The sequence below is a fragment of the Phasianus colchicus genome, chromosome 20 (genome assembly GCF_987193195.1).
Source record: "Phasianus colchicus chromosome 20, bPhaCol1.hap1.1, whole genome shotgun sequence".
Classification (NCBI taxonomy): domain Eukaryota; kingdom Metazoa; phylum Chordata; class Aves; order Galliformes; family Phasianidae; genus Phasianus; species Phasianus colchicus.
The window spans coordinates 3,117,291-3,145,118 of record NC_143455.1 but is presented as its reverse complement, the minus strand read 5'-3'; the positions used below and the strand labels follow the sequence as shown (position 1 = coordinate 3,145,118).

General features: G+C 51.0%; 1 protein-coding gene across 1 annotated transcript; it reads right to left on the bottom strand.

Moving 5' to 3' along the window:
• Positions 1-1,380: 1,380 nt before the first annotated feature.
• Positions 1,381-24,608, bottom strand: LOC149915353 (heparan sulfate glucosamine 3-O-sulfotransferase 3A1-like). The gene is made up of 2 exons (XM_090121815.1): positions 24,025-24,608; positions 1,381-2,020 (listed from the first exon to the last, which is right to left on the bottom strand). The coding sequence occupies exons 1-2, from the start codon at positions 24,600-24,602 to the stop codon at positions 1,402-1,404; spliced, it is 1,197 nt and encodes a 398-aa protein (XP_089977941.1). The 5' UTR covers positions 24,603-24,608; the 3' UTR covers positions 1,381-1,401.
• Positions 24,609-27,828: the final 3,220 nt, after the last annotated feature.

The window sequence follows — 27,828 nt, the reverse complement described above, 5'->3', positions numbered from 1 at the left end:
TGCCCATAATGCCCGGTTAAATTTATTGGCCCCCATCACATCTTTCTTAAACTTGGGCTTAGCATCATGTTGGTACACAGCACCATGCCATAATTAGGTGCTCCTATCACCTAGAAAATGCTGGAGATAAAGAACCAGCAGATAAAAGAGCCCACGGTAATGCAGGATCCTGCTGCACTAATAGATTTCTGTCTCTGAGCCATTTCTACTGTCCAAAAAAGGTGATAATGATCAAAGCAAAGAATTTAAAGCTTCGGGTTATTGCAAACAGGAGATTCGTTTTGCCTGACAATTTCAAAGGCTGCACAACCAATGCTCTCATTCCCACTTCCCCCTCGGTTCTTCAGGAAAGGATGAGAAACCTTCCACCAACTTCTCCTCATTCTGAATGCAGTTTTTTCTTCATTTTCCCCCTCTCTCCACCCTTTAGCCACTCAAAACATTCTTCATTATGGCTTAAAGATCATCCGCCAGACACTGTAAACTTGGTTCCTGTGTGTGAGCAGTGGGATGGCGGGGTCCCACCACCTTCCAGATGTTTAATGAGCATCCCCCAACAGGTCCACATGCATCATGAACCTTTCCCATCCCATCACCCAAATCCCTTCAGATGGGCCCCAGTGGGAGAAGTGCCCAGCAACAGGGGTGCATGCTTCTGGGAGCAGGGAGTTCCCTTGAATGGGAACTTCTGACTGCTTGACCATTTCCATCCTAAAGTCAAAAGAATAATTTGTTTTCTTTTTGGTGATTTTTTTGGGCTCAAAAACAAACCAAAGGAACATTGGTTTTGGCTTCTGTAAGGTGAAAATTAAATTTGGTCAATGAAAAGAGCTTGGTTTAGTGAAGAGGCAAATGTCAAACAAGAAACGGATAAATGAAAAGCTCTCAATGATTTTATGCAGTAAAAAGCATCTCCTAGAGTAAGGTTTTGAAAACCAAATTAGATGTTGCACCTCCTTTGTTTCACTGTAAAAACGGGACAAAAAAGGTCTGAAATGGCATTTCCAAGCCACGCTCTGGCTGACCTGCCAGGCCATGAGCTCCTCCTTTCATCTGTCACTTCTGAAGGTGACCTGAAGACACCTTGCAGCTTTGCACCCCAGTGTTTTTTTTTTATGGATCCCAGTGCAAAACCTGGGGCCTGCTGGAAGAAGCACCCAAGCCGTAGGGGATGTCCATGGCACCAGGCTGCAGTTCACAGCCTCTTTTGGTGACACATCTTTGTGAGAAGAAAGATAACCAAGTAGGGTCAAAAGGAAAAAAAAAATTAAGAATGAATTATGTTTCAGCACAACTATTATTATTTTTTTTTCTTCTGTATTTCCCCCCACCCCCTACTGATACGTAAAAAAAATATATATTATATTATATTTTCCTTTTCTTAAATTATTTTTGTCAGCATCAGTCCCAGCCGAAGTCCTGCCCCGTCATCTGGTAGAACTTCATGTTGAAGGGCCGGTAGAAGTCCCGCAGCCTCTGCACCACCTCCTGGTCGATGTCGGGGTGGGTCCTGCCTTTCGTTTTCCCCAGGCAGTGGGGTTTGCTGCTGCCCTCCGCCTTCTTCAGGCAGGGGAAGCCCTTGGTTTTGTTGAAGTAGAAGTGTTTGTCGGTGATGATCCTCTTGAGGCCCAGAAAGTCCTGGACCCTGCCCAGCTCCCCCGCGGGGTCGCTGATCAGCCTCTCCCCGCTGACGAAGAGGATCTGCCCGATGGGGAAGTAGAGCAGCCAGTTCTCCAGGTGCTTGGCGTAGATGCCGATCTGGATGGCGCTCCACGAGGTGTCGATCAGGCCCGTAGTCCTGTTTTTGAAGGTCAGGCTCTCAAAGGTGGGGATGTCGGGCTTCTTGGAGAGCGTCTGTGTGTAGTCCGAGATGGCTCTGGTCACGGGGTCCCGCACCACCACGATCAGCTTCGTGCCCTTGGCCATGGAGGAGATGCGGGCTGGGGCCTCCTTGGTGACGAAGTAGCTGGGGGTCTTCTCCATGGTGATCTGCCCCTCCAGGGTCCTGGGCATGAGGTCCCTGAAGGGAGAAGGACACGTTAGTGCCAAGTATTTTAGAGGTGTCCAGGTACCACAGCCATGATGTCCTCACACCTCATGATTCCAACTCTTTCCTTCTAGCACGGATAGTCAACCCATAGTGCTCCAACTCAAAAAGCACCTTAGCACACAACAGAAACTTGGTGTAATTCTGTTCTGCCCACAAAAGGACTTTTTGAGATTTATTCCCCCTCTCATCCTACCATGAGCAAGCAGATAGTGACAAGACAAGGGGGAACGGTTCTAAACAAGAGGAGGAGAAATCTAGGTCAGATATGAAGAGCAAATCTTTTATCCAGAGGCAGTGAGATGTTGTCCAGGGAAGTGTGGTTGCCCCATTCCTGGAGGTGCCCGAGGCCATGGATGGGGCCCTGGGCAGCCTGAGCTGGTGAGGGGCAGCCAGCCCATGGCAGAGTTAGGGCTGTGGACGTTTAAGGTCCCTTCCAACCTCACCATGCTGTTGTTCTATGATTCTGTGCCATGACACTGGAAGAACAGAGCAAACCTCTACAATCCTGACATCCTACCCTTTTTAAATTCCATCCTGCCCACACTGGCGTTTCCTGCACATTGGCTTAAATTCCCCAGAATAACAGTGAATTTCTAGAGTAACAAGACTCTCTTTCTTCAGGGTATAAGGGATTTTTCAAGGGCCAGGATGTAAGACTCCATCTTTTGGTATTTTCAAGGTGGCAGCAAGCTGATGTCACATAAAAATGTGCAATGTCAGCCCCTTGACCTCAGCGATTTCCTTCTTCCACCCAAAGAAATTCTGCATACAAGCTGCTGGGAAGCTCTCCTGGCCCAGATGACAGCTCAGTTCTGGGTCACTCCTCCTCTCCTGGGCTGGGCATTGGGTGGGATATGCTAAAAGAATGCAGGATTTGGCCAGTGGATGGCACCTGAGTTAAACAAGGCAAGCTAGAAGGGTGCAAGACATTTTAGCAAGTGTTCATCTGCTCCTCTGGGGAGCTCCATTAGCTCTCTTTGCACACAGAGACACCACATCCGATCCATCAGATTCACACCACCCAGTTACTACCCCCAGATGGGGGCTGCAGAATGCCAGAGGTTCACCATTTGGTTGCATGACCCCATCCAAGGTGGCTGATTTTTCCTACACCAGCAGCCCAAGGGCAACAGGAGATGGATGGGGCTTCACCACCGTGCCACCACAGTTCTCATGGCAACTGCAGCCCTGGGACCCGTGTCCTGCATGCCCTGACCCCAGGCACTGACCCCATGTGATGCCGCGTGGTGATGGACTGCTCCCTGCCGCAGCAACATATGGTGTGCAAAGCTGGGCAATACACCGGCCAAATTAAACCCATCTATCAAGACAGCAACAATGAAAAGCCAGCCAACAGCTAACAACACCAATAACAACCAAACCCCAGGCTGAGTCGTTATGTTACAAATGAGGAGGTAGAGAGGATTGACCATTCCTAGCGCAATTCTTGCTGTTTGAAACCGAGTTGCATAGAGGCTGAGCAGAGGCATGGTCCCTACAGAAGCCACCTCCTTGTTGGTGTCTGTTGAGGTTTTCTATTTGGAGGAAAATCCTTGAATTAGGGACATTCAGAAACAAGCTGAGCAGTATGAGAGAGCTGTCACTTGCTAAAGGATGACAAAGGGCAATGGAGCTATCAGAGGTCTGGAGCGCAAGTCTTATGGGGAGCAGCTGAGGGAACTGAGATGGTTGAGTCTGGAGAAGAGGAGGCTCAAGGGAGATCTTATCGCTCTCTACAGCAGCCTGACAGGAGGTGGTGGAGCTGCTGTCCCTGGAGGTGTTCAAGAAGAGAGTAGATGTCACATTGAGTGGTGTGGTTTAGTGGTATGGTGGTGATGAACTGATGGTTGGACTAGACAATCTTAGTGGTCTTTCCAACCCTAATGACTCCATGATGACATAAAACATTGTTTTGGACACGAAGGATGGAGGTGGGTTCAAACCAGAACAAGGGAGACCTCTGACGAGCAGAGCCATATTTCTGTGTTGGGATATGCTATCACCTGATGCTGCAAAGCCAAAAGGATGTATTGGTCAGAAATAGCCTGGCCAGATTTCCGGTGAGTTAAATCAATTGATGGGATGCAAGAACCCCTGAGTGACTTCAGCCTTGAGTAGTCCCCAATGCTAATCACACCCAACTGGATGTAGATGACAAAAATACCTCTGCACATTGCCTGTTCTCATGCACCCAACGCTGTGCACCACCTGGATGGGCAAGACAGCTGTTTAGCTGGGCCTGCTGCACCCATTCCTGTGCTTCTGTGCTTAAGAGCCACCTTCTTACAACTGTGTTTGGCCATTGAGCAAGAACAACAGTCCATGCAATGTCAGCAGGCATGCCAACCTCTGTTTGGGTTTTGGTAGTTTAAGTGTTGAAATCTCTGCTGCGTCTTCCCGAGGAGCAGATTAACCCCTTCAGTGGCTGAGCTGCAGCACAAAGGCTTTCTTCAGCGCTCAGGAATGAGTCTGCACCTCGGCTGCCAGCCCGGCGGGCAGGGACATGCTGGGACCCACCGGGAATGTGCTGCCACAGCTTTCAGGAGATTAATTAATTACAAAGGGCATCTTTCATGGACGTAAACAGTTGCTTGGAGGCCTCCCTGGACTAATGGCATCTGGGTTTTATTGCGAAAGAGCCACTTGAAAAGACAAGAACCACAAAAATGTTTTTGGCAAGAGCAGCCACCAGCAGACCCTGCCAGAATAAATGGATTCTGTTATTTTAATTTTAGTAGAGCTCGGGGCTTTATTTAATTACTTAACAGGAGAGGAGGACTCTCCTCAAAGGGTGCATTTGGGATTTGCGTGCGGACTCGCAGTTGGCTCTTAGTGGGGCTGCACCACGGTCTCAGCCGTGCAGTGGGTGCTGTGCTGGGTTTAGTGGCTGATGCGCCCCAATGGGTGAGTCGTTCTTGTGGGCACCTTCATGCTGGGGTTACCCTGGGATGTCCCTATAACTGGTCCCCAGCCTCAGGCACTCCTGGTGCAGGCATGATCTTTGATGTCGTGTTTGTTATGGCTTTTATGTCTCTTTATTGACTGACTGCACAATGATCCCTTTACAAATCTGAGCAGGGCATTGGCCTGACCCTGGCCATGGGATCAGAGTCCTTAGAGACAGGACTTGGTGGTGTGTCCCTGTGAGAGCGAGGCTCTGGGGAACAAAGCAGTGCTTCATGTCTGGAAACCGCAGCAATGTATCAGGCTCCATCCCTACAAGCAGAGCACCCAGGAGGGTGTGTTCGTGCAGGGTTTGCAGCCTGCAGCGACGTCACAGCTGCAATGGACAAGTCTTAAGCTGCAGTGTGGGGGCACTGCTGGGAGCATGAAGCTGGGACACCTGGGGGCTTTCCCCAGCTCTATGCAGCAGCACAGGGACAGAGGTGCTGGTTGCAGCACCTGGCAGCTAAGAGGACATGATTGCTGCACTGGGCAGGTGATGGGAATGAAGCAGAAATGGGAACCAGGATCAGGCCAGGTGCCACGGTGATAGGCATGCCTGCAGCAGCTTTGATGGAAGGGCACGTATGCAGCAGCCCTGACAGAAGCACAGAGCCTTCTTTGGCATGAAGCCACTGGCTGAAGAGTTTGGAAAACTGAGGCACAGTGCGTGCAGTGCAGCCCAATGCCCCACAGCACAGTGCATCTCTCCCTGCCCTCTGCAGCCCCCAGCCATGCGGGCTCCTCCTTTTTCCCACTCCATTTCCCTTCCTCTTCCAAAGCATCTCAAGCATTTCTGCATCAGAAAACGCTAAAAGAAAACAAGCACTGCGATCACATGCAATTCCCTTTCCCTCCTCTTAGGCCCTTGCTCCCAGGAGGGCCATTACAGCACGTATAGGAGATTAAAAAGAAAGATGCTCTGGGAAGAGTGATAATGTAACCTGGAGTGTGCACAGATAAATAAATTAAAACCAATGCCTAACGAGAGGGAGCTGTCCTCACATTGGGCTGGGGACTGGCAGCTCTGAAAGGGCTCTGAAAGCAGCAGAGACACAGCCGAGCTCCCTGAGCCTCCTGTTCCTTCAGACATCACATGGATGAATATATGGTGAGATGCCTTCCAGGAATCTGGTATGACTACCAAAAAATCCCAAGGAAACCCATGGGAGTGAGGAAGGTTCATGAGTGGAAAATGCTCGGAGGCAACTATGGGGAAAACAGGACACTGGGTGTAGAACTGCTGGGTAAAACCCTATTCCTGCTGACATCAGTCTCAAGATGACACCTCCCAGGCAGGACACAGAGATTTTTGTTCTCCCCAGTGTTCCTGAGAGGATATTAAAACCAGTGCCCAATTGTGCTGAGCTGAAAGGGCAGGAAGCATTCAGCGTGCTGTCATACCCACAGCCTCTGCACTTTTAGGCTCTTGGGAAACAACCCTGAAATCTGGAGCTGGGCAAAGCGTGGGCACCTTCACTCTGCAGCCTGCACACAGAGCTGCAGCAGTGTTGCCTTGTGCTCCTCCTGCCCCAAATCTACCCACCCTGTGCCTGCTGACAACAGCAGCTCCTGAGCTCATCGTGCGGTGGATGCTGGCGTTTATTTGAGCAACCCTCGGTATTTATGGATCTCATTACAGCTGCAGCTGGGAGCATCTGTTTCCATGCTGCATCTGTCAGGCAGCATCTTATCAGTGTGGCTGCCGACCCCTCTCTCCTTCCTCTGCCATCCCTTGCAGAGGAGGAATCCGACCTCCTCTGGGCTGCAGGACGGGCACAGCATTCCCAAGGGATGGTTAAATTTGGCTAAAATCAGTGTTGCTCACTCATGTCTCACTCCAATGCATGGGAGCAGAACCACTGCCCACTGGGGCACCCAGCCAAGTCCTTCTCATGTTGCTCGTCACTAATGCCTGGAGAACCAAATACTTAAAAAGAGCCTAGTTTAGGAAGGCAGCAACGTGGCGGTGGCTGCAAGGTGCTTTCTTACTTTACCCAACAGAGAATTGCAGCTCCTGCCATAGGAAACTGCAGCAAAACACAAGTTAAGCCTGACACAGCATCCCTAAAATGCAGCCTGAGGGGACACAGGGACCCCTGTGTGTCTGCCTCAGCCCTCATCCTGTTCCTTTGGGATGGGCTGGGTAAGGAGAATGCCACTTTACAGCCAGAGGATGTCTAGGGATGCTCTGATCTAAAAGTGCTGCCATAGCAGCACTGCTGTCTGTGCCCAAAGCACTGCAGTGGGGTGGTGTTTTTTTTTTTTTTTTTAATATATGTATTAAATACATAATTTATATATGTATACATAATTTATATATTTATATATCTATATGATTTTCATTTATTTTATAAAAAGCAATTTCTTTAATTTGTTCACTTGCTGCATGCCATCTCTGCAAGGGTTCAGCCACTTCAGTGCTTCAGAAAATCACTCCAGAATGTGTCTTGCTGCCCCACAGCAGGGACCTGGACACAGCTTCCATGGACAATGGCCTAGCTCCAAGCCCAGCCCCAGGAAAAGCCCTTTTCCCTTTTGAGAGGCTGGGAAAGCCACCAAAGCTGTGCCACCAGGAGCTTCATTTGCTGGGGCTGACTTCACCACATCTTCCCTTGGCTTTACTGCATCTTCCCTTGGCTTTCCCAGCCCCCTCTGCAGCAGGGAAGCCCTGCAGTGTCTCCTCTTGGCCATGACCACAAGCCTGCTGCTCCTCAACCTCAGTGCTCTTTGCAGGGCACAGGGAAGGCAGGGAGCAAATGCTTTTGGGGAATGCCCTGCATCAGGCAGCACACACCCTGCCATTCCTCATCATGCCCAGATCCAGCCCATCACCTCTGGCAGTGACCTTCTTCAGCTGCCTCTACAACCTACTGATTCTGCCAGATTTTGCCAAAGGGGGATTTTTTCTACTGAGGCCATGGGCACAGTGGCAGTGCCTGGCTGACAATGAGTTCCATGAATCCAGTCCTTCCCTAAAGCCACATGTTCATAGAATTTAGGATAGGGTAGGGTAGGGTAGGGTAGGGTAGGGTAGGGTGAGATGGGATGGGATAGAACAGAATCAAAGAATCATAGAATCATTAACTTTGGAAAAGACCTCTAAGATCATCTAGTCCAACCATGGAATGGAATGGAATGGAATGGAATGGAATGGAACGGAATGGAACGGAATGGAATCTTTGCGTTGTGCTGTGGAAGGGAGCTCACCGCCTTCTCCCATCACACTTTGGGATGCAGAAGGGTCACAGCCTCTGTAGGGATGAGTGTGGACCTCAGCCTGAGCCTCACCCTCTACCCTGATGTTAGCAAACCCTGTTTTGGGACCGGACTTGCAGTCCTGAATGAGGGTTGCATTTTTTGTTCACAGCAAAGCTGTGCCTACAGGAGTTGATATTTAGGAGCCTAGAACATAAACAGAGCAGGAGACAGCATGTGCTCTGAAAAGCTTCTGAAGTAAAAAGACAGAGAGATGAGAAGGAAAAAAAAAAAGGCATAATGACCCAGTAGCAAAACTGAGTCTGGTACAACAAAACCTAATGACTGCTCTTCTTCCCTGAAGTGTTCTGTATGTAAAACCCCCCAAGCACCCCCAGTGCTGCTACTGGCCCCACAGGGACCTTCCCCCATCTATGCCCCACAGATCTCATGGATGGGCTCAGCCATGGCAGGGGGCTGGCACTGGGGCACAAATGAGAAAGACCCCCAGGACAAAGCAATATGCAGGTCACTTCTCCCCACACGGATTGCCAAGAGCAGGTGCTTTGAGCACAGCACCTAAAGAGGAAGGTTAAGGAACTGTTTATTATTGGGAACGTCTCCCTCTCTAGGCCTCATTTTTTGATAAATTAGCTTCAGCTTCATTACTCCATGATATATTTCCCTTGACGTTTAATTATACTTACCCCAAACACATTAAGCCAATCAGTCTGAACAGCTCCTTATTAATATGCAAATGCCTCCTTTTTAAAAACCTGGGAATCTGTGAAGAATCTCTCCAGCCTTCAATTAGGGCCAGTGAGGACCTCCTGAAATGCCCTCCTGCTCTGAACACAGGGAGGGGGGACAGATCCACCAACAGAGCGCTGCCAGATTTTGGGCTGGGAGAAGGAGACAAACTGTGTCTGTATGGAGGTGGAGGTCTGATCCTACAGCCTCATGTCTCATCCCCATCCTCAACCACACAGAGGGTGGTGAGGCACTGGAACACGTTGCCCAAGGAGGCTGTGGATGCTCCATCCCTGGATTCAAGGGCCAGGCTGGATGTGGCTCTGGGCAGCCTGGTCTGCTGGTTGGTGACCCTGCACATAGCAGGGGGGTTGGAACTGGATGAGCATTGTGGCCCTTTTCAACCCATTCTATGATTCTGTGGTCCCTGGGGATCTCACCTGTGAGCCACAGAGAAATCTCAGCCTTGCTTTAGCCAAACAAACAGGAACTGGCCTCCCTGCAGCCCTGGGCAGACGGGATGTGATTTGCATTGGGCAAATAAACCAAACCAGGCCATCAACCATCTGCCCTGGAAGACATTTGGGTTTTGCTTTCAAGCATCGCTTTCAGCCTCTCTGTTCTCAGATCCCTCTGAACACCGTGGGATTTTCTACTCAGAAACCAACGGGGAATAAAGGCATTGAGTCATTCCTGTGAGTAATTGGAGAGAGCCACCAACACGGGCACTGCCGCCGGGGCAGCTGTTATCCTCCTGGGGGGGTTTCCATGAATTACACCCACTGCTGAAACTGTCCCCAGCCCTCGGGGTTCTCCATTCACCTTCACTTGGCCAAACGTTAAAAGCTGCTGATGTCCACTGCGTCTTTTCAAGTAAAAGTCACCCATTGCATCTCGCTTCACAAACAGCTTGTAGCTTTTAAAAAACACCATTTGCTGTGTTGGTTTTTTTTTTTTTTTTTTTTATCCCCTACAGTTAGACATTAAATTCGGAACTACATCGCAATCAGTACACTACATAAATAGTCCAATTTTGTAAAACAGCTCTCATGAGCCATAAAGAAACCCAATTTGCTATTGCTATCATAAAAATATCTCTTTTCGCGTGTAAATCAAACCAAAGGGAACAGATAGCAAGAAAATAAACTCAACCCTGCTGCTCTGTGCCTGAGAGCACAGGCAGCCGCCCCGGGGAAGGGCTCTCCTGCCCTGGGTAAACACACACGAGAGCAAATCTGTTACAAACTGCAGCCACCACTTTGTTTTCGGAAGGTCCCAGTTTATCCTTTGGCAGAAGAGGGAGGGCTGGGGAGAGGTTGGCGAGAAACACAATCCTTTCCTGTATAAACAGCATGGCCTGCGCTGATTTGAAGAGCATCGTATGGCATATATTTCATGTGTGTGTATACAGAGGGAGAGAAGGAGAGATTTTTCAAGCTGGAGAAAGATGTAAAGCGATCTTATATCATCCAAAGCCAACATCTTGCTTGGACTTCTGGCAGTTCTCCCCACAGCCATCCCTGCCACCGCCGCCCCTTCCCCCCGGCCGCCGGCTGCAGCCTCCCCCATTATTTTTCACAAAGGCATATAAATCACTGTGGAAACTCTTATTATCTTATTTTCCCTCTGCTTCCCTCTTGTCTGTTTTGAGAAAAATTAATGCATTTGTCTCCAGAAAAATGTGCAGTCTCTATAATTCAGTTTTAAAACAAGCACAACTAGCAAATGGATAGACCTCGGTTAGGAGACTCATTTTTCACACGAGTAATTGAACCCTTCCCTTCAATTTTTCCTTTGGGTGTTAAAGACAACTGATGCCTCCCTGGAATTTGCTGAGATCTAAAAAAAGATGGAAGGATAGACAGATGGACAGAAAAAGGAGAGAAAGGAAAAGAAAGAAGAAAAGCAAGAAGATGAAAAACAAAAGAAGGGCAGAAGAAGCGAACAATGAGAAAGATGAAAGGAAGAAAGAAGAAAGAAAGCAGGAATGGGAAGAGAGGAAAACCTGAAGCACGTCTCAAAGCTTCAGTGGTCTCTTCAAAGGGGCCTTTGGGGTACAGCTCAACCAAGATCTTCCAAAAGCTCTTGGTGCCTTGGCTTTGGAGGCTCCTTCACCAAGCTGGCAAGGAGAGCCGTCCCCATTGCACCCTATGGGCCCTGCTCTGTCCTCTGCATCCCATTCCATCGCCTCCAAAGGGGACGAAGAGTTTTTCCAAACCAAAACGACAGCCAGCTTGGAAGGAACCCACACCTGCCGTGCCATGGGACTGCTGTGCAGAGCCGTGCTCACAGCAGTGTAGGGATCCTGGCACCTGAAGCACAGGTCGCTCAGCCCCACACTGTGCCCAGTCCCTGTCCAGTTCCAGCAGTGACACTGAGGACACTGGGGGTAATTCCAGCAAAGCCACAATCAGGGAAGCGCGCAGGCCGGCAAAGTCTATTGTTCTTTTGTCTTTTGCTCTATTATCTCTGTCCCTCGGGAGCGGCATTATTGCCTCCAATGCATAATGTGATTTGCTTGTTTTCCATGTCTGGCTCGTTCTTCTTCCGTGCAAACACGTTTTAGACATGCACGATCACAGCAATGCATGCATTCTTCAAGGGGAAAAAAAAAGTGGCCATCGCATGAACACTGGAGCAGGACAAGGGCTTTCCCTTGCTGCAGACTTTGCAGGACCAAGTGCCAACTTTCATGGCAACAGGAGCAGTGCACCTCGTGGTGAGCCACGCTCTCCTGGAGGTAAAAAGCATCCTCTGAGATGTTGTGCTGGAGTCCTATACGATTTGATAGAGATTTTTAATTTTTGGAGCATAATATGATGCGTTCTTTTCCTGTTGGAGAAGCACACCTGTGTGTGTGTGCACAGCAATAGAGGCTTTTAGGAGAGCCAAAACCAACACTTCTGAGAACAGAGGTTGTTTCTTAAATTATGCTGAGAAGTGACTGCTTTATATATCACCACACATCTCCTCCTGCTGCAAGGCCAGAAAATCCTTTATCTGTATTATAAAATAGAGGGACTGACCTCAGGCTATGATCTAAAATATATGGAGTCACACAAGTTTACCCTCACAGTCATTCTTCATCCTTCCCGTGCCAATTCTTTGTCCTTTTGCTAAATGAAACTTTAATGGTGAGGAAAGGGCTGCCTACTTTCATTCCTGGAGCAAAGCAGTCAAGTGCAAAGAGGGCAAAAGTCTCCAGAAAACAGAAAGCTTAAAAAGATTCCTCGTAGCCTCATTTGCAAGTTCTGGGTGAGGTGGGGGCCAGGGCTGAAGATGAGGAGCAATCTCACCCGGCCTCCTCCAGCTCCGCTGTCTATTGAGGTATTTTAGCCACAGCTCAAAAGGTCGTGCATTAAGAGCTCTTTCATATGCTCAGCTATTCCACCTCGTCCCAGGGAATGCATCACTGTCTCACCCGGTATCAAATGGAGTCATCTGACATATTTCAGGAATTTTCACTTGATTGCAGATCTAAATTTCATGAGCACATTGTGCAGCAAGCAGGGGAGAGGCAGAGGTGGGGCTGGATGCTCACCTCATGCCCCCTCCGCATCCTGCATGGGGATCAGTGTGACACGAGGTGATCCAGCTCATTTGTGGGAAGGGAAGGGAAGGGAAGGGAAGGGAAGGGAAGGGAAGGGAAGGGAAGGGAAGGGAAGGGAAGGGAAGCGAAGCGAAGCGAAGCGAAGCGAAGAGAAGAGAAGAGAAGAGAAGAGAAGAGAAGAGAAGAGAAGAGAAGAGAAGAGAAGAGAAGAGAAGAGAAGAGAAGAGAAGAGGTTGCCAAAATATGAATGGATGAAAAGAAAACCAATGAGTGACCTGAGGTTTATGAGTTAACATGAGTCATTGGGATCCAGGCCAATAAACCTCATCTTCCCCCCTTGGCACCCAACTGAAAGGGACTGGAACTCCTTCCCAGCAGGACCCAGGGGCTCCCACCAGTGAGATGCTTTCTCTTTGAAGCCACTTGAGAAGCTGGGACCCCTGAAACTGAAGATTCTTAAGTGTGATCAAAGAGATGGGCAGAGATAGCAAGGAGGATTAATGCCTTTTGCAAAAGCTTCTTAGTGATCCCAATGGGGCTTTTTTCAAAGGAGACTAAGGGAGATAGGCACTTAAATCTCACTCAGATCCCTTATTTAGTCTGCAAATCCCATGGTGGAGCAGAACAGCAGCAGTGACCCCAAAGCACTTTCCAAGAAAGAAGCTGAACTGATTGTGGCTGGGTTAGAGCTGCTCGTCCTGAGTGGCAGCTTTGGGTGGAGAACATGGAGGGTCCAATATATGGAAACACATATGGGACCAGCAACACACTGAGCCTCTGTGGGATGTGTTCTCCACTATCTCTCAGGAAGCTGCAAGAACTGATTACTACATGGGTTTGGTTATTCTTCACTGCTCATGTCTCCCCATGTTCTCTTTTCTCCTTTACCATAAAATAATGTATCAAGAAGACACAGGGGTTTTGTTCCCCAGATGCTCCCCAGATGTTTTGTTCCCTGGTGTCTTACTCGTTCCCGTCACCAAGGGACGAAGGGATGAAGTATGAAGGGAAAGCAGCACAAGAGAGCCGGAAAATAGGCACAACAAATGAACAAAGAATCTGTTCTCATGCAAATATTCCTTATGACAATAATAACACTAATAAAAAGAAAAGCTGCACACTGTGGGCTGGTCACAGGGGATGCTCTGTAAGCATCACTGCAGGTCCCCTGTTACCATCACAGACATGGGGCCCATCCGCTGCGCCCAGCACAAGGCAAGCGGCTCCCAACCCACTGAGGGACAAGGGCTCATGTGACGTGCTATTGTCCCTAATTTGATTAATGAAGCGATCACACTAACAGGGCATTCCACACACACCCAGCACCTTGTTACGAGCCCACGCCAGGAAATTCCCATCAGAGCATTAATTCCCCAGTACTTGCCTTTCCCAACCTTGTCAGGTAATTGTTTATGAAAAGATGAATGTATACAATAATACTGGGTGAAGGGAGCTGATGTATGTGGTGTTAATGAATGAAATAATCAGTTTGGTAATAACTGGCATGTGTATTTGTCAAAAGGGAGCCAGCAGGACATTAGCATTCTGCAGCCACCGAACCTTTATCTCCTGGGCTTGTGTTTGACAACCGCCCCCAGATAGTCCATGAATAAAATACAGAGTAGTACCCAGACATAATTAAACTGCCAATGTGGATGTACCTAAATGAACTTGATATCTTAATGACGCTGGATAGCACACAAATAATGAAGGCGGTGTGAGAGGGCTGCAGGCTCTGAATGCAGCCATCCCGGTGCTCATTGACATGCACGGGGACCCAACCTGCACCCAACCTCACCGGGGTGTCAGATCCTTCACAGACTTCTCATGTGCTATTGTGCAGCATGGATATGGTTTTTTAGGAGCTGATTGAATTAATAGACATGTCCCTCATTTTTTTTTTCTTCCAGCATGGAAATTGTTTCTCAGGGAGAAGCCTGAGGGTGGGCTGCTCAGAGGATGGGGACACATCCCCAAGTAGATCAGCAGCACGCATAGAGCCACAACCCATCCTTATCCACATCAGCTGCCAATGGCAAGCCAGATACATTCACTCCTGGCACACATGAAGTGTGTTTCTGCACCTGGAGGCTGCTGGACACCCTTACAGCAGGTACCCCATCCCATCCCACTCCACTCCATCCCATCCCATCTCATTGTATCTCATCCCACTCCATCCCATCCCATCTCACTGCATCTCATCCCACTCCATCCCATCCCATCCCATCCCATCCCATCCCATTGTATCTCATCCCACTCCATCCCATCCCATCTCATCCCACTGCATCCCATCCCATTGCATCCCACCCCATCCCAAACAAGCTGCCCTGGAGCCCCAGCACTGCAGACTGGGTGTCCATTCCACAAAGGCAGGGTTCAGGGAAGCACTGTGCTGAGTTCACCCGCAATGCCGCTCTGACGGTAATTGCCACTTATTGCTCTAATGGTTCCCATTTTAGCAGCAAATGAGAGACGTACAGTAAGTATCAGTTCTATTAAAGAAATCATAATGGGAAATTAGAGCACACGCTATGGGGAAGGAGCAATGCCCTGGCTAGAAGGGATGCAGCCATGCTGACAGCTGACAGCAGCACAGCCCCTGCCTGCTGCTACCGTAACTCTCATTTATTTGCACACAATGAGCTCCGTGCGTAGGAGAGCAGCATGTGCTTGGCTTGGGCTGCAGTGACTGAGCTGACTGGGAGGCTCAGAAACTGCATGGGAACAGGCCCTGCCTCCCTCTACAAGGAGATAAAGAAACAAGGAAACATCGCTTAATGAGAACAAAAAAAAAGCACAAGTTTGGGGGACAACATTTAAAAATTAAAAAATGGCAAAAATACTCTGACAGGGAAAGCAAATGCAGGGAGCAACCTGCTGGAGTCAGCATGTGGGGTGGGATGAAGTACTGAGAGGTGTTAGAAACCATGACTCCTGTTTGGGCCAGAAAACGTGCTCAGCAACTGACATGGCTCAAGAAACAGCACCTAACATTAAGAAGACACCAGAGGTAGCAAAAGAGCTCTGGGTCCCCACCTTCACCCCACTGCACCGTGCCTGCTTATCCCCGCTGAATGCTCTGCTCTGGCTGCCAGTTATTAAACCGTTGCTTTCTTCCAGGGAAAGAAAGGCACAGTGAAAGGCATCCCCGTGGTGCACCCTCATTAGACAGTAATGGTGATTTCATTAGATTAAATAACTCCGATGATCCCCAGAGACCAACTGCACTTTAAACATAGAGCCGCGGAGTTAGAATTACTGTTATTTAACATCGATTAGATTACAAGGCAAATCCAATTTTTCCCCTAAACATATGATGGCCACGATTTGCTGAGCAGGAGATGCTAAGGATGGCATTCCTGGAAACCTGCCTTGGGGGGCCAGAGCTGCGGGACTGGGGAGGACTCACTTGTGGGAAAGCGCTGCTGCTGCAGTGTGAGGATGATGGGTTCAGCTGCACTGTGGGATGCAGACAGACAGACAGACTCCAGAAAGTTTGCAAACCTCACTGGTCCGATAGATATATATATATTCCTGGGGTAGTAAGGTAAAGCTCCTGGATGAACTGGCTCGCAGCAAGGCAAGGTGACCCACCAGGGCACTCTGCAGGTGTGACCATGGGAATACAGTAGGAACTCCCAGGGATGGAGGGAAGAGCTTTCATGCATGGCACAACTCCCGGTGAGCTCCAGCAGCTCTGTGCAGCAGGATGATTGGTGCCTTCAGGGTGTGCCAGATCACAAGCATGGGTACCAAGGTGAATCTGGATGGAGAGGAGGAAGGCACCTGAGCTGAGGTGTGACATGGTAGCCTTGCTCACTTCCTCCTGTGGTCCTATAGTAACACCCTATGGGAGAGACATACTCAAAGCAGAGGAAACCCAACTCCAACATGATGCCATGGGGTATCCGTCTGCACGACCCCACTGCTCAGGATCTTCAGGACAGGGTGGCCTTCACCTCTTCCACACCTCCACCCCTTACAGCAAGCTGTCAGATGGGGAACACTCCCAGCCAGATTCCTACAAGAGGGTTAACAGAATTTAGATTACACCTCAAGCTAGAGGGAAAAGCATGGCTCTGTAGTGTAAGAAATGGTGGCTCTAAGCACACTGCTGTGAGCTGTAGGACAAAGCAGGCAAGCAGTCCACAGTCCTGTGACCTCTCGGGTTGTGCATGGGACTCTTCAGTGCAATTTGTCCCTGAGCATCCCCGTGGTGGTCAAGAAAGCCTGCAGGATCGTAAGGTATTGGCCAGTTGTGGGTTTGCAGTGCTGCTGGCCAGGGTCAGCACAGCCGAGGGGAGGGTGATGGCTGCTCAGTGGCACCGACTCTGCCAGAGCCCCTGGGATCATCAGGGTGCACAGATGGGAGCCAGGAACAGAGGCAAATCCAGGCACCAGCTGCAAGCTGGCAGGTCACTGTCATCCAGCCAGACACCCCATTTGTAATCAGGAAGCGATGAGCTGATGAATCCTGTGATATCTGCACCCAAATGCTTTGCTCATAGGGGTTTGTGCAGGGCTCCTGCCTGCGTCCCACCCCCATGCTGACCCCATGATGTTGGAGGCAGACAAACTCAATTAATTGCCATGTTCTGCATCTGGGTCCGGCCAGGAAGCCCTTCCCCCACTTCTGGCCCCTCTGGAGGCTTCCAGGTGTGCACATCCCGCTCAGTCCTTCCTCTCTGAGCCCCTTCTTGTGGATTCACCGCTCTGGAAAGCACAGGAGGCAGAGCAGCTCTAACAAAGTCCTTTGTGGCTGAGCACAGCAGCGCAGCCCCATTTCACAGCTGGGGAAACTGAGGCACAACCTGGACATGGCCTTGGCTCATCATCGCTCAGCCAGGCTAAGGGAGCTTCTGAAAGCCTGTCAATGTACAACACAGGATCCTTCTCTCACTAACCCTGTGCCACAGGGCTCAGGACACAGCTCCCTCATGGTGGGAAACCCAGAAGCTGGGATGTGGGATTTCTCCCCCCAAAAAGGCTTCCAGGACTGCTCAGGTCCGACAGCACAAACACGTTCCAATAGTGGTGAAAGGTGCTGGTATACGGTGTTACAATAAGGAACACGAAAGTGAAATTGAATGTTACTGACAAAATGCAACATTTTAGAGCCCAAAAATACGCGTGTGAAAGTGCATACATATCGATCATCAGATAAACGCGGAAATCAGAAACAATTAGTTTTGATATTTTCCCATAAAAGGCAACCCCAGCAAGCACAGGCTCTGGGAGGGTGCCCTTTTCCAGCTAGAAACGTCACAACAAATCACCCTGACTTTCTAACATTTTCAGCAGAAAAAAATGTCTTCTTAGAGGAAAAAAATTATAATGAAAATTGAGCAGCTTCAGATGGCACAGCAGCAATGGAAGCTGAAGGTCTCATGGGCTGCTCCTGGCTCCCACTCACTGCCCAGGACAGGGGATGCTGCTCCAGACCCAGGCTGTGGCTCAGTGCGAGTTTGAAGTGGGGATCTTTCTATCTCCACGACTGACGGTGTTGCAACTGAAAAAGCAAGTTATGCAGCACATGCAGGAAGCAAGGAGGATGGGCTGGCTGTCCCCAAAGGGAACCACGGATTTCTGAGAAACGTCTTCCTGCAGAATTATTTGTGATTCATGTCCTGCTAATGGTCCCACAGCTTGGGGGTGAATATGTTTAACCCCAAGCCATGAAAACCTGCATGTTCCTGGCAATGCAAGGACAGCAGCCAGGACAGTGGGGTGGCTCCAGCCCTCCAGACCATTCCTGAACAGCCCCACTACCCCAAAAGAGCTCTGCACAGGGGGAAATACCCATAGCATCCCACCCCAGGAACATGACCTTAACTGCAACCTAATCCGCTTCCCTTCCCTAATACCTGCACGTAATGAATTTGCAAAGATTTATGGCCACAACAGCAGCCCCTGCTCCCCGTTGCCAACCTCTTCTGTTTCACTGCGGAGGCAGTTTGGGTTACCTCGACGCTCTCCAGGGGAAAAGCGTAATTAGCGGCTCAGGAGTTTTAATGCAGACAGGGAGGAGGGCACACAGGGGGGAGGTGACTCTCCGATTTGCTGCTTACTTGTTCGTTTCTCTGAGCTCTTTGGAAAGGACCCAGCTCCCTTCCCCCTCCCCAGACCCAACTGCTCTTATTAGAGACTTCAAAAGGTCGGGGTGAAACCCAAGCTCAGCTGCAGGCACAGTGGTAGGGATGGGGCAGCCCCAAAGACCTGGCAGAATTACTGGCAGGAGCCCCCGCAGGCAGCGGAGAAATTGCAGGAGGGAGGGCCGCTGGGATCTGCAGGATCCGACCCTAGAGGAGGACTCGGGATTTATAAGCAGGGTGAATTTGCTGCTTCCCTAAAGAAGCATCGCAATTTTTGCCATAAATGGGCTCTGGCCCCAGCCAGCTGGAGCCTTGCGCTGCTTTTCACAAGATGCAGCTCTATGAATTTAACTGACAAAATCTTGGACGGCTGGGGCCATATTTTCAAGCTTGCTCAGCACGAGCAGGAAGGGTCGGGACAGACCCTGCTGCAATCCCCTGCAGCACGGGCAGAGCGATGGGGGGCACACGGGTGGCACTGACCTCCTGCAGGCTCCTGCACCTGGGCACCAACCAGGGCGAGAAGCAGAGCTGAAGAGGAGGAACTGAGAAAATGAGTCCAATAAAACACTGACGATTTGTTTGGATGCTTTCTGATGGGAATGGGGTTGTCTTCTCCCTATGTGCCAACAGGGGAGCTCTCAGCCTCCCATCAGCACTGGATTACGTACTTCTCCGCTGCCCAAAACGAGAAGTGTTGCATATGGATGCAAAATGTTTAAAAGCACCACCAATAATAATAACGTTGTGGGGTTTATTTGAGGAATGAGAGCCCCAACCCCAGCTCTTTGCACTTGGATTTGTTGGGGTGCTGCGTCCAGACGGTGCCACCATCTGACGGTGCCATCAGGCACGCACACTAGATGGCACTCTGCCTTGCTGCGAGGTGACAGTGAGCCGAGGCTGTCCCAGGCTCTGCGACAGGGAAAGGCCCGTCTGTATCTGCCTTCCTGGTGTTCTCACTGCCTTAGAATCACAGAAGTGGTTTTGTTGGAAAAGACTTTTGAGATCACAAAGTGCAACCATTACCCGACCTGCTGAGTCCTATCACTAAACCCTAGTGCCACATCCAGATGTCTCAAACTCAAAGCAGTGACATCCCTCCTGCTTTTACAGATGGGCAAACAGATACTTTTTGTGCCTCCAAAGCCATAGGGCACAACCTTCCAACTGCTTCAAGCCTTCACCAACATGCCCTAGAGTGTCCAAGCCCAGATTCCCTGCAAAAGCAGTGCTGAGCACCAGAACCAGTCAGTTACCATCCTATGACAACTCCTTGCCCAGGAGACCAGCACTGTCTTTGAGCTTATCCCAGCCAGTCTCCACCTGCTGTTGAGAGTGAATTATCTGTGCTTTGGGGCCAAGACCATCCTTTGTTCCTTTTTTATACAGCACCTGGCACAATGAACTCAGTGTGAAACGTTATCTGATTACACAGCTAATAAATAAACAAGGACCTTGATCCTCTTCAGCATGGGTTTGTCCAAGGCTGCACGCTCCAGAAAAACTGCTGCGGGCTGCACTTGATGCTATTTGCAATTCAGATGTGTTTGGGAGACGTGGTGTTCTCAGGACAAGGAGCAGCCGTTGCTAAACCAGAACTTCTCACACACGCATAGCAGGGAGTGGAAAACCAAAACTAGCACGAACTTGATGTCCAACAGCACAAGCCACGTTCTGGCAGGGCATGTTATGAACACACAGCCTTGGTGCTGTTGCAGATGATGCGAGGACAGGTGATAAGATCATGCTGCTCCAAGGCACCTATTACTACAGCATCTCCCTCCTACAGAGAGGTTTGCACCTCCTGATGCCTGCTGCGATGTTCATTAATTGTACTCACTCTCCAGCACCTCTCCTGCCACCATCCGTGCTCTCCTGTTCCCCTGCTCACTGCTGGGCTCACAAAGCACTCTCGGATGGTGCTGCTGAATCACAGGGACCACAAAGCCCAGACCTCTGGGCCAGCCACCATTGCAGGAGTGGGCCACCTCCTCCATCCCCAGGGCTCTCGTTTTGCTGTGATTTGAGGCTGGGAAATTGCACAGGAAGGTGGGATGCAGCTGTGAGCAGCAGCTCTGAGCACGTTCCCCCCCCAAACCAAACCAAACCATCCCAAGACATCCTCTGTTCCCTTCCACTCACAAACATCACTGGTTGCCCGGACTTAAAAAAAAAAAAAAAAAAAAGAAGAAGGAAAAATAAAGAAAGCCTTGTAGAGAAATCTCAAGAGGCCATTAATTACGAGACGGAGAACTCCCCAGATCTGGGAGCAGTGGGGAGGAGTGATACTTACACTCCCAACCTGACGGGGTAACTTTGAAGCATCTTTCATCTTCCCTTGGATCGGGTGTAATCTAATGACATTAGCTTGGCTTCGCTCTAGTGGAATTGGCATCGGTGCTGCAGAGCAGGGAGATTAAAACATATGAAATAAATGTTCCTGGGGTGACTGACAGCCTAATGACATTCCAACAGGCAGCTCAATCAGCGCGAGGCTAACAAAGGATCAGAGGGAACCAGCCAGACTTGCAGTATCACCCACAAACACAGATATTTTTTTATTCAGGCTTTTTTTTTTTTTTTTCCCCTTTTCCCTTGACTGGATCAGCCCCTATTCCTGAGTTGTCCCCAGGCTGTGTGCAGCCGTGCTCCGGGTGGGGGTTGTAGTTGAAAGCTATTAAAACACATGCTCACCTGCTATTGAACTCTGCGAGCTCAATAGCCTTGTTCAGGGCTGAAGCAGCGATTTCTGTGCTGGGAAGTCAATGAGAGCTTTGTGGGCTGCCCCCTCTCCTCCCTTTGTCCCTGTACAAACAGGGGACTCGCAAACCCAAAACAGAGCTGCCATCGGCACACATCTTCGCTCCATATTCAACTCACACACGAGCTCGGAGGTGTCACACTTCCCAAATTAAACCAGTCAGATTGATTTTTAAAAATCAGCCTCTCTTTAAGACAACTGCCTTCCTGCCCAGACACAATGCTGGCTGTGAGGTGAGCCATTATTCTGCTCGATTTAACAGGCAGCGCTTCCCATCACTTGTGTGCACTGTGCAGCACCCCAGGGCCATCCCGACCCACTGCCATCCATGCACCCCACATCATGTGCAACAAGCAGCGGGCACTGGAGGTGCTCTTTTGTTTCTAGGAGGAACCACAATCCTCTCACACCTGAGGTCCTATCAGGAACAGGTTGCCCAAGGAGGCTGTGGATGCCCCGTCCCTGGAGGCATTCAAGGCCAGGTTGGATGTGGCTCTGGGCAGCCTGGTCTGCTGGTTGGTGACCTGCACGTGGCAGGGGGGTTGGAACTAGATGATCATTGTGGTCCTTTTTAACTCAGGCCATTCTGTGATTCTATGACATCTAACCTCTGTGCTTCCCAGGGTGCCCTCTGCGGTGCCACCTGGACTCACTGGCCCAGGAGTAGTTCCTCTGGTACAAACCTATCTCTGTGCAAACAGCCATGAACATGGTGCTCCCTGCAACAGGGTGCTGGCCAGGCTGGCTTCCTGCGGGCGCTGAAAGCCAACCCCACTGTTTATGCCTTGTAATGATGCTGTTTAGTCTGACGGCTGGGAAACAGAAATGCACGTGAAACCTAAGACTCTGATGCCAAAGATAAGAAAGGAGGACCCCTGGAAAACATCTGGCCCTTTCCCCAGCACTGAACCCTCATCAAAGATTACAGCAAACCCATGGAGAGAGACATTGTAAAGTGAGCATTTACAATGGGTGGATAATGGGTTACTGGTGGGCTGACACCGCACTGCCATCACAACGGGACCGTGTGCGTTCGGAGAGATTACTCACACAAGCAAAGCGGGCAAGATTAGGTCTCAGAGGAATAATCCCATACAAAGCATTCACTGTACCTCAGCCTCCATAGGGCTAATAAAAAAAAAAATGGTGAAATTCAGTACATCAAATACCAGAACAAACAAACTGCAGCAATTAATGGGAGCCCTCGCGTACCCAGCGCTCACACATAACCATTACACAAACAGTCTGCAGGGCAGCACCTTCAACGAGTAGGAGCTGCCTGATCAGGACCAAACCTCTGGGAAATGAAACCCCCTGTGCTGAGGGCTGTGCTGTGCACTCACTGCCGATGGCTCCTCCTCTGTCTGGGTCTGCACTCCTCGCCCAGGCTTCATTTCAAAGCCAGCGGGGCAAACCCGCTGCTGTCTGCTCCCCAGCGCTTCGAGAGCATCTTTGATAAATAAGCTTTCCTGCGTATCCCCCATAAATTTCAGTAGATGCCATCCCAAAGCCATGTGTTTATTTTTCAAAGTCAAGCCTTGATTAAACTCCTTGAGGTTTGCAGATTCCTTTTTAATGCTTCCTTTCTGATACGGGGTCGGCATGTGGAAATTGGATAAGCGTGCACTAAAAATATAATTCTGTAGACAGCTTCAGCCCACACGAAAGGAAATCTTTCTGCTTGGAGAACCCACACCCTGCTGCCGGCAGCAGCCCGGCGCACTCCCGACACCGTCGGACACGCAGGGAAGCTCATCACTTCCACGTGTTAAGACTTTACATAAACACTGGACTGTCAGTACTATCCTACTCCACATTTCAAGGCTGTCACCACGAGCTGAGCCAAAATCACCCTTTTTCTCCTTTTTCTCTACCGGCAGCCGTGCTTCACTTGCAATCAAAATAAGCTCCAGGGCTGCCCCAAATCCTCTCCTTTTTGCTTACTTAATCACAAAAGCCACAAACACACTATGCAGAAGAGCTGTTTCTCCCCCACCTCAACCAATCTATTCCATAGGAACCTCCGGCAGATGCTCCTCTGCGAACTTTGAAACACATGAGGAAAGCATCTGAACAGCAACAATGCCCCTTGGCTGTAACGTTCCCTTTCTTCTCAAGGGTACTCCTTCTCTTTGGCTGAATGAAACACTAAGGCATTGAAATAAGAACCCCATCCACCGTACTGTTTGTTTTTGAGGCAGGTGAGCGCGTGGGTTGCCCTGGAACTGACAGTTTGGGTTTACTCATCGCAGGGCTGCTGCAACATTTGCATGGGAAATGTGCGCCTTCTGCACGCAGGAGGCAGGAAAGCCGCTTTCAAGGGCTGGGAGTCAGAGGAGCAGCGGGGTTCGGGGCTCGGCTCCCACCCCGCATCCCCGCACAGCCGCGGGACGCGGAGTTCAGCGCGCTAACAGCCCGCGGAGCATCTGGCAGCTCTGCTCCGCGAGAGTCGGGAGATGCGCTGGGAGCGGGGAGAGCTGAGGGTCAGGGAGAGGGCTGGTGGAGTGGGTTCGGGAGCAGCAGGGACGGGGAAAGCGGCGGAGAGCCGTGGGCTGGGGGATGCGGGGAGCGAGAGGAGCGCTCGGGCTGAGGTTTGGCGGCCAGCGGGGGGCACTGCCGGCTCGGGTACAGCGCTGCCCGGCCCCGCCGTGCCGCCGCCCGCCCCCCCGCCCCGTACCTGTACCAGGCGAGGCCCCGCTCGTAGTTGCGGTCGAAGAAATGGGGCTCGGCGCCGACGGCGCGCACGTCGGGGTGCACCCGCAGGAACTCCAGCAGCGCCCGCGTGCCGCCCTTCTTCACGCCGATGATGATGGCCTGCGGCAGCCGCTTGCTGCCCTCTCCCAGTAGCAATGTCAGGGTGCCGGCCGTGCCCGCCGCGCTGCCCCCGCCGCCTCCTCCTCCCGAACCTCCGGCCCGGCTCCCTCCGTCCCCGGCCGGCACCTCCGGGCCCGGCGCCGCCTCCTGCCGCCGCCGCCGCTGCTTGAGCCGCTGCAGGAGCCGCTTCCTCCGCGCCGCCGCCGCCTGCCAGGGGGGCAGCTCGGCCGAGCCCCCCAGGTACCCCCCGCCGCCGCCCTCCTCCTCCTCCGAGGCGGCGCCGGCGGCGATGATGGGTCCGGGTAAGGTCTGGCAGCGATCGGCCAGGCAGTAAAAGACGTAGAGGGACATGAGCAGGGAGCAGAGCATCACCAGGAACTTCTTGAAGATGCTGCGGGGCAGCGGCTCGGCGGCGGGGGCGGCCGCCGCGCTCACGGCCATGCTACCCCGAGGCGGCGGCCGGGCGCCCTGGCCATGCTCCGCCGCCGCCCCGCAGCGCTCAGCGGCGGCGGAGGAGGAAGAGGAGGAGGAAGGGGACCGCGCTCCGCCGCATCCCCGCCGCCCCCCGGGCCTCGCCGCGGCGGAGCTTCAAGGAGGCATCGCCTCGGCGGAGCCGCCGCCGCCGCCTCCGGGGCCGGGTGGGGGGAATCGGTGCCGGGAGCCGCCGGCGTTGTTGGGGGGAGGTTCGGCGCGGGGCTCCCACGTGCGGCGGCCGCCGCGGCAAAGTTCGCCCGAACCACCGGCGGGGAGCGGGGCGGGGCGGGGAGGAACGGCGGCCAATGGATGGGCGGGGGCTGCACCGCCCATCCCGGCGGGAGGGGGCTGCGGGGCGTCCGCGGGGAGCGGCGGTGGAGAGCGGTCCCGGGAGAGCTGCATCGCTCCCGGCCCCGTCGTCAGCCCAGCGCTCTCGCGGTGAGCCCGGCGGCCGTCTGTCGGCGGGTCTCAGCTCCCCCCCCCGCGGTGTCCGTCATCAGTCCGGTGTCTGGGACAGAGTCCTGGTGTGCCTTATGGCTGTATCCTTACCTGGAAGAGTCTTTGCATTGAACCATCCTCCTTATAGCATCAGTCCAGCTGCGGGGACGTTGTTACACTGAGAGCTGTAATTCATGCGGTACTGGAAGACCCGAAATCGGTGCCGAAGGACCTGAAATCAGTGTGGAAAACCGGAAATCGGTGCTTAAAGACCTGAAACCAGAACAGAAAGACCTGAATTCAATTCTGAAAGGTCTGAAATCAGCACGGAGAGACCTGAAATCAATGTGGAAAACCTGAGATCAGTGCTGAAAGACACAAAATCAGCAAGGAAACATCGGAATTCAGCATTGTAAGACCTGAAATCAGTGCTGATAGCCCAGGAATCATCATTGAAAGATCTGATATCAGTGCTGGAAGATCTGAAATCAGATTTTCTTCTGCAAATGGCCCGCAGGCTGGCTGTGGAATCTGCACATGCTGTCATTCCCACAAACACAACATGATGCTGCCCTCTGAATTTGCTCTCCTCCTTTGAGAGCACACAAAATGCCGGAGCAGCCATCAGCTCCTCGCCTCGGCTGCCTGGTTCTGAGGGCTTCATTATTTCATTGCCTGTGGGAATGTCCTTTTAATTTGAAATGTTTGTCATAGATTGCAGAATTTTTAAACAAACTCACACATGAAACACTTGTCTTAGATCTTCCCCCCCTTCCTCCCCCCCCCCTCCCCTCCTTCTCTGTTTGGTGTGGACCTAACTAAGGAATTAAACTTCAACTCTTTGGAAGTTGAGCTGGTATGTCTACAAATTATTCCATGAAAAGGGGAAAAAATTGCAATGAATAATAATCAGCCATCTGCAGAGCTGGCTGACTACTAGAAATGTGTTTCCAAATAGTAAACAGGCCAAAATTAATAACAAATGTTACTTGCAATGAATTATTCTACTAGATCTTCTCTCAACTCGATGAGGTTTCCTCTCTATGCAGACTCTCACCTTGAATGTTGGGATTTCCAAACTCAGACCCACCCAGCAGCAGTGCAACCACCCTCCACCTGACGTTTGCAAATGCAGTTCCAGCTGTGTGTGTTTGGCCAGGCTGCAGTGTTCCAGGTATTTCCCTGCTCCGACATGCAGGCAGATGCCTGGTGTGAGTTACAAAGGGCTGTAAGCAGGTTAGGCCCCCAACACCTCTAGGCAACTACTTACATCATTAGGAGCCTAAATGCCTTTATAAGCCTACGCTGTGATCCTGGGCTCATTGAAGTCAATGAAAAGACTTTGCTGACATCAATGGGCTTTGGAGTGGGCCCTGCAGAAGGAATGCAATCAATGGGAAGTGCTCTGACTTCTCCCTGCTGCTTATTATGGGCCTTCTTTCCTGGGTGCTCAGAACAATGCTACATTTTCAGTTTGAATAAATGGTCATTTCAAGTGGGGAAAGCAAGAAGGGAGAAAGGGATGGGATGAGTGCCTGCACGAGGCTGTGCCACAGCACTCACTGTTTGCTGCTTTATTTTTCCTGGAAATATGGGTGAGAATCTCAGCTTTCCATGAAACAGTCACCAGTTGCCTGGGGAAAATATGACCAGACTCTATTTAAGAGTTTTGGTGTCTAGAAAGCAGTAAGCTCAATATATCTGTGTTTAAACCGGCGCTGCGATATTTAAGGCAGTGCTGTGATTTTTCAGAGCCTGACTCATTGCTGCTGCTGCCGGGGCTGAGTGTGGGGCTGCAGCAGCAACCTCCCAAAAAGGGGATTTACTCACTGGGAAGAGCAATTGGGAGATCTCCAAAACTTTCACCCATCTGCACCTATGTTGCTGCAGGCTCTGCTGGCAAAGCTGCAAACATGACACCTCTTGGAGGTTGATTAGCTTTTGTCTTTAATTTTGGATGTGTTTCTCTTGGTAACAAGACTTTTTGCTGAACAGTGCTTGATAAAGGTAGGAAACCTGGGGGTGATGCATTATACTCACTTCTGAGGATGTGCAGCTCTGTTGAGTCCCAATGCCAAAATAATGATCCCAGGGAGAACATGGGGGTTTTTAGAGGTTTGGAGCAAAGGGTGCTTTCCCTTTTATTCAACCTCAACATCTCCAGGTGCTTCCATACAACTCACGAGGAAAGGCTTCAAGCCCAGATCCCCCCAAATGCTCGGCCCATGCCAGTGCCCCATAGCTGTGATTTTTCCCCTTTCCCACTGACCCATAGATCAGAGGTTAAACTGGGAGCGTGGTCAAAAAGGGACTGGGGAACCCAATGCTTAATGAGTGCTTATAGGGCTGGAGGCAAAGGGAGCATGGCTTGACACGGAGCTGCTCCCAAAGAAAACATCTCATTGTGATGGGGAGCAGGGTTTGGGACAGGGCAGGGGGAAGCAGACTGATCACCAGGGGGCTATGTGACCCTGCATGGGCTCTGCAAACAAAAGCCTCTTCATCTAAAATGAATAGGAACAATAGCTAATGGGGACGGGCTGGCAGCTGCCTGCGGGTCTGAGAACCTGAAGGAGAGGGAGCAGGAAGATCCTGCCGTACCCCAACCCTCCACTGAGCTCAGCCATCTACTGGGTTTTCCCCTTTTGAAATCACAACGAAAGTTCAAGGACATCTTGCCTGCAGGCTGTGGGACTCATCTTGTCCCTGAGACCCCCATTGTGTCCTCACTCCTGCTATGCTTCCTGGGTGAGCC

Excerpts from the sequence above, each read along its gene's own strand:
- LOC149915353 (XM_090121815.1), bottom strand. The coding sequence starts at position 24,602 with ATGGCCGTGAGCGCGGCGGCCGCCCCCGCCGCCGAGCCGCTGCCCCGC. Across the intron at positions 2,021-24,024 it reads CGGGGCCTCGCCTGGTACAG|GGACCTCATGCCCAGGACCC; the intron begins GTACGGGGCGGG and ends TTCTCCCTTCAG.